General features: G+C 34.4%; 1 protein-coding gene across 1 annotated transcript; it reads left to right on the forward strand.

Annotated features, from left to right (window-relative positions):
- The first annotated feature begins 644 nt into the window (after nt 1–644).
- On the forward strand, nt 645–2,702 carry LOC127744972 (uncharacterized). Its single transcript, XM_052257885.1, has 4 exons — nt 645–1,071; nt 1,184–1,328; nt 1,545–1,838; nt 1,934–2,702. Exons 1-4 carry the CDS (start codon nt 645–647, stop codon nt 2,700–2,702), a joined length of 1,635 nt encoding a protein of 544 aa, XP_052113845.1.
- The last annotated feature ends 4,327 nt before the right edge of the window (nt 2,703–7,029 follow it).

Here is a 7,029-nt window from a genome sequence, read left to right on the forward strand (position 1 = left end):
AGTTGAAGCTGATGTTTTGCCTTAAAAAAATCTCACAATGTTGCTGTGAAGATGTTGTGACACTTTCCCCTAATTCCCAGGCTTCAAAGACTATTCATGTGCTCAGAAACAGCTAAAAGCATGAGGTGGCATAACGAAGAACGCAGAAAAGATGAGAAGTTAAGGCATCCCACTGACGGCCAGTCATGAAAGGACTTTGACAATCGTCATACAAATTTTGCTCTCGATCCTCGTAATGTGAGACTTGGCTTGTCAAGTGACGGATTCAATCCATATCGAACCATGAGCATATCTCATAGCACGTGGCCTATTGTTTTAATGGCTTATAATTTGCCGCCATGGATGTCTATGAAACAGGAATACTTTATGTTGTCGTTGTTAATCCCTGGACCAAAGTCACCAGGAAATGATATAGACATTTACTTGCAACCTTTGATTGAGGAGTTAAAGGAGTTGTGGGAGGTCGGGTGGAAATATACGATGCATCAAAAAATGAAACATTCCCAATGTATGCAACTCTCCTATGGATAATAAGTGATTTTCCAGCATACGCAATACTATCTGGTTGGAGTACAAAAGGGAAGCTAGCTTGCCCTTGTTGTAACCATGGGACTTGTTCTAACTATCTTACATATAGTCGCAAGATGTGCTACATGGGTCATCGTGCCTTTTTGCCTGAGGATCATCCATGGAGAGCTAACAAGAGATCTTTCAATGGAAAAGTAGAACATAGGCAAGCTCCACCATTATTGTCGGGTACTGAAGCTTTAAGTCAGTTGGAATATGTGGATAATTCATTTGGGAAACTAAAACCAAAGAAAGATGGTCCATGGAAGAAGAGGTCAATATTCTTTGATTTACCTTATTGGCAGTATAATACATCACGACACAATCTAGATGTGACGCATATAGAAAAGAACATAGTTGATAGTATTTTTAGAACTCTCTTGGATATTTCTGGCAAGACAAAAGATCACACAAATGCTCGATATGACTTGCAAGAAATGGGCATTCGAAAGAACCTTCACCCCAAGAAAACAAATGGTAGCAAAAAAGGTGAAGCTGGAAAAGGCATGCTACTCAATGACCAATGCTGAAAAGTTAATTTTTTGTGACGTCTTGAAGACAGCAAAGTTGCCAGATGGCTCTGCTTCAAATATTTCTCGGTGTGTGAACCTTTTAGAGAGAAGAATATCTGGTTATAAGACTCATGATGCTCATTTCATGCTTCACTATTTGTTACGAATTCCTATCAAAGGAATACTTCCAGATCAAGTTCCAGTTCCTTTGATTCGACTTGGCTCATTTTTTCGTCAATTGTGTCAAAAGTCTATTACATTACAAGAGATAGATCAATTAGAAGAAGATATTATCACAATATTATGCCAATTAGAGAGGATCTTTCCTCCTTCTTTCTTCGACATAATGATTCATTTGCCTATTCATTTGGCTAATGAAGTGAGATTGGGAGGCCCAGTTCAATTTTGGTGGATGTATCCTTCAGAAAGATACATGTGTATTTTGAAGTCCTATGTTTGAAACAGAAGTCGTCCTGAAGGATCTATTGCAGAGGCATATTTGGTTGAAGAATGTTTGACATTTTGCTCGCGTTACTTACATTCTGGTGTTCAAACAAAATTGAATAGACAACCCAGAAATAATGATGAACCTAATAATTCTATGATGGAAACTACAGATGCATTTTTGAATCTATTTCCAAAAAGAGGCGTTCCTTTGGGTGAAAAGAAAGGTGAACCTTTTCTCCTTGATGACAATTCTCGAGAGCAAGTTCATAGCTACATATTATTGAATTGTCACAAAATAGACGACTATGTTAGGTAAATCATACTAATTCTACTATATTTTGGTATTTTAATTAGAAATTTTGATAGGTCTGTTTTATACTTACAAATATTATACTTTTGGGTTTTAGTGAGCATGAGACTTATCAACAAGGAACAAGATGGATGAGAGCTAAAAACTATAGCAAAAACTTTCCTACATGGTTTAAAACATGTGCCTTGCGGCATGATGTTCCAAATTGGATAAAAGAGCTCTCTAGAGGACCAACCCAATGTGCAAAAAGATATTCTGGTTACTTTATCAACGGATATATATTTCACACTAGGCAACGTGAGGTAAGACGGAAGACACAAAATAGCGGTGTTACTTTAGTTGCATTGACAATAAGCTTTGCAAGCACAAAGGATGCAAATCCAATTCATGAAAATGTTTCTTATTATGGTAGAGTGAATGACATCATTGAGTTGGATTACTATGGAAATTTTAAGGTTACATTGTTCAAATGTGATTGGTATGAGGCTAGGGCGGATGCTTATGGCTCGACATATGTGCATTTTAACAAAAAGTGCTATCAGGAAGACCCTTTTGTATTGGCATGTCAAGTGCACCAATGCTTCTATGTGCAAGATGCATTTGATAAAAATAAACATTATGTAATGAAGACTGTTCCAAGGGACCTATTTAGCATAAGTGATCAAGTTGACATTGATGCTGAAGATACTTATGAAAATGAGCCATTTGATAATTCGACGGTTCCTTCTATACCTAATGATGATGGTGAAGTAGACTTGGTAAGGAATGATTTGAATGAAGTTCTCGTCGATGTTGCAAAAGAAGTCTATTTTTCCCAAGAGTATAACACAGGATCGGATGAAGAATATGATTCCGAAGACTTTTGAGTGACTTGTTTCCCTCTTTTATGGTATATAAGTCAGATTTATCGCTTTATGTTAGCAGTTTTGAACTTGATTTCTTGAACATTTTGTGATATAGAATTTGGCAATTGTTTGTTATGGTTCACTACTTGATTTACTTCTCATTTTGTTTTGCATATTTGTGGTTCTCTTGTAACCTCTTTCCTTTATTAGATGCGTATGGAATTGTATTTTATGGTTGTTTTATATTTTTATACAGCAACTTAATGGAAAATAGAGCAACTTCAAAGAGGAAAGGCTGGTAAAAAAGTATCAAGCTCATGCAAAAGTTAAAGAATTTGAAATGAAGGAAATTTTATTGTTTTAGATGCTATTTTATGGCTGTCATGGATGCTATTTTCTTTGCTGTTTTATGGTTATCGTGATTGTTTTTATAGTATCTACTTTGTGGCTGTTTTATGGCTGTTTCATGGCTGTTTTGTGGCTGATTTAGTTGCTGTTTTATGGCTGATTTAGTTGCTGTTTTATGGCTATGTTATGCCTATTTTATGGCTATTTTATGGCTGTCATGGATTGTTATTTTAATTGCTATTTTATGGTTGTTTTATGGCTATCGTGGTTGTTGTTTTAGTATCTACTTTATGGCTATTTTATGGGTGTCATGGTTGCTGTTTTATGGCTATTTTATGGTTGCTTACTGACTGATTTAATTGATGTTCTATGCCTATTTTATGCCTGTGTTATGGCTATCATGGACTGCTAATTTATGGCTATTTTATGACTATCATAGTTATTATTTTATGGCTGTTTCATGGCTGCTTTATGACTGATTTAGTTGCTGTTCTATGCCTATTTTATGCCTGTTTTATGGCTATCATGGACTGCTATTTTATGGCTATTTTATGGCTGTTTGTGTTTATAGGATAAATTTGATGATCTCCAAGATGCTAGAGAAACTCCTACTAATGCATTTCAAAAAGTTTTTAGTAAAGAGAATCCAGGAAGAGTTCGATGTTTTGGAAGAACTGTTACAAAAGCTTCTCTTAAGAAAAATAAAGAAATAAATGAAATCAAAAAACCAAGTGAAGAGAAGGTAACAGCTTTAAAACTGAATTAGATGACCATAAGCAATGACTGCAAGGATTGGAAGATATTGTGAAACTTATGCTACAACAAACTTCTCCTAGTATGAATATTGATGAAGCGCTTTCTCTCTTGCGATCTAAGCAATCATCTGCAAATAGTGCAGAAGATCCAAATTTAGTTCCTCGGCATTTTCCTCCATCGACTCATATTCCAAATCATGATTAGGTATATGTGTGCTAAATTGTTGTAACACTTGAGTATACATGTTATTGTATAGCTAATGTTTTGACTATAATTTTTTTTTTTCATTTAAATTTGACTGCAGCTTTCTTATTGTTGGATGAAGTTTTTTGAAGACATAAAGGCAATTCTTGGCGCAATGGTGAAGCACCAAGTCTTTTTGGTTTCAAGTCGAAAACTTAGTTTCTTTTTTGTTTAAGTTCATTATCAGAAAAACATGTATTTTGCTTACTTATGTTTATTATTTATTTGACTTAGTAATTTGGCAAGTATGTTAATTGGCACTTGGTAGACCTTTCTATATATATGCAATATATATTATTAGCTTATTCAAATGTGGGTGTTATATATCCTTCAAATGTCATATAAATATAACAAAGGTAAAAAATATATTGTTTTAGATATTAAAAAAGAGAACCTAAGAGAAACTCAATAAGGTGTTGCTTTAGGTATTAAAAAATGACAACTGCAAATACACTGACATAAGTATTGCATTAGGTCTATAAAAAAGGTAATTTAAAAAAACCTGGACAAGTGTTGCTTTAGGTATATGAAAAAGGCAACCTAAAAAAATCTGGCCAAGGGTTGCTTTAGGTATATGAAAAAATAACTAGAAAAATTTGCACAAGTGTTGCTTTAGGTATATGAAAAGGCAACTTAAAAAACTCAGGACAAATATTGCTTTATGTATTAGAAAATACAACTCGTAAAAAGTGTTGCCATAACGTCTCATCTCAAGCGTTGTGTTTGGGTGCTCTAAGGCAATCCTTTTGCGGAGTTGCTTTATTTGCAGAAAAGGCAACGTTTATTGAAGGTTGCCTTAAAAAGGGTTCCCTTTAATGGACAAAAACGTTGCCTTAGACCAAAGGTAACGGCCGTATAACCAACCCCCCAAAAAGCGTTGCTTTTTGTCGAAAAGTTTTGCCTTTTATCAAAGGCAACACTTTTCCTTATTATAGGCAACATTTTTAAAGGGTTGTCTCAGCCCAAATTTGTTGTAGTGAAGTAACAAGTTATTATATATAAAATTCTTGGTTATATAGTGGAAAGAATTATACTGTTCAGTGATGTTGTCCAGCAACAAAATTTAACTCAATATTCAATAATGTTATCCAGCAACAAGAAACTAAAACTTCGTGATATGTTGAGCAACACTTTAACATATGACAACAAATTCATCTCAATCATAATTTATAACAATAAATTCAACTATGACAATTTTCAAATCTCTAGATTCAGCAAAACAAAATTAGCTAAATCATAATTTTAGCAACAAACTCAACTTTCAACAACAAATTCAAGATGTACTAATGATTTACAGTAATGAAATTGAAAGAGAAATAATAGAGTTAAAACTCACCTCAACTCAATGATACCACATGCATTAATCAAGGACTGTCTTGCAAGTCCATTGATATTCTTGGTGTCGCGGTAGTAAGGTTTTAGAAGTTTGTGAATAGGATGGAGCACACTAAGATGTCTGTATGTTGCAATGATAAATGGCTCTATTGCAACATGAGTATTCAACCTTTAATTGATTACATGAAAAGAAAAAAAATTAGGAATGACTACTCAAATAAAAATATTAATTAGTGAAAGTTGGAAAAAGAAAAAGAGAGTTATACCAGTGGCTCATGAGTTGATGATAGCATGAGTCATTGACGACGAGATAAACCTTGGCAAGAAGACAAATAGTACCTTTAGCACCTTTTTTAGCAGGCAAGACAACTCTGCTAACAACACCAAATATGTCCCCACCAGGATGTGGCACACTTAATTCAATGGCCAATGGTGTCAATATTCCATCATTTTTCAGCAATAATTTAACATACGACAATAAATTCATCTTAATCATAATTTGCAACAACAAATTTAACTATGATAATTTTCAAATCCCTATTATTCAGTAAAACAAAATTAGCTAAATCATAATTTTAGCAACAAACTCAACTTTCAACAACAAATTCAAGATGTACTAATGATTTAAAGAAATAAAATTGAAAGAGAAATAACAAGGCCGAAGCTGAAACTCACTTGCCCAACAACATCAAGAGTTTCGGAGCGAGAATAGCTTATTGTAACAAAGAAGACTGATAGAAGGGAGCAGCATCTCCGATACCACGGCTCCCTCCGGTGACTACCCAAACAGCGGTGATGGCGAGGGAGCAACAGCGATGAGATGCACGATCGGCGGTAACTCCTCCCTTGGGACACTGGCCTACGTTCTCTTCTCCCTCTCTTCTTCAATGGCGACACGACGACGACACTGGACGACAACGACGGTGATCTTGAGGGCAGCAGCGACGTGCGACGATCCTTCCAGCGGCGGCGTGGATTGCTGCGGCCCCCTCTTTCTCGGGCGTTTGGCTCGACGGCGTCCCTCTCTCTCAACGTCTCCTCTATCTCCTTCTCGGTTCTGACAATGACAACGGCACCCATCCCGCCGACGCTGTCACCTCCCTCTCTTCATCTCCCTACTCCCTCTCTTTCTATTTTCTTTCTTTCTTTCTTTCTTTCTTTCTTTCTTTCTTTCTTTCAAACCGTAGGTAAAGTGTGAGGTGGCAAAGGTGAGTGACGGATAGGGTTGTGGGGGTTAGTCTGTGTTTTGAATTTTAGGGTTAAGGTTTGATAATTTTAATTAAATTAGGGTATAGAGAATTAATTTAAAATCTAATTTAATCTTATAAAAATTATTTTAAAAATATTATTTAATTATCAATTTGCTAATTAATTTTTAATCAAGTATTTTAATTTAAAATTTTAATAATTAAATTAAATTATATAAATTTTTTATTAGTTTTCAATTATTAAAATTTTTAAATTTTAAATATATGAAATACCCAAAATCATAAAAAATATATAAGAACCTTAATTAATTTAAATTCAAATTATCAAAACCCAATTTAGTTACAAAAATATTCTTGAATAGTAATTAGGATTACGGTTAGGATTAGGATTAGAGTAGTATAAAAATTTTAATAAAATTAGAAGGAAGAATAGTAATTAAAAATCAACCATAATTTAT

This window comes from Arachis duranensis, chromosome 2, assembly GCF_000817695.3.
Source record: "Arachis duranensis cultivar V14167 chromosome 2, aradu.V14167.gnm2.J7QH, whole genome shotgun sequence".
NCBI classification, from domain to species: domain Eukaryota; kingdom Viridiplantae; phylum Streptophyta; class Magnoliopsida; order Fabales; family Fabaceae; genus Arachis; species Arachis duranensis.

Coding starts and splice junctions, on each gene's coding strand:
- LOC127744972 (XM_052257885.1), top strand. CDS start 645: ATGTGCTACATGGGTCATCGTGCCTTTTTGCCTGAGGATCATCCATGG. Junction 1,072..1,183: donor AAAAGGTGAAGCTGGAAAAG/GCATGCTACTCA, acceptor TGAACCTTTTAG/AGAGAAGAATATCTGGTTAT. Junction 1,329..1,544: donor TTTCGTCAATTGTGTCAAAA/GTCTATTACATT, acceptor TGTTTGAAACAG/AAGTCGTCCTGAAGGATCTA.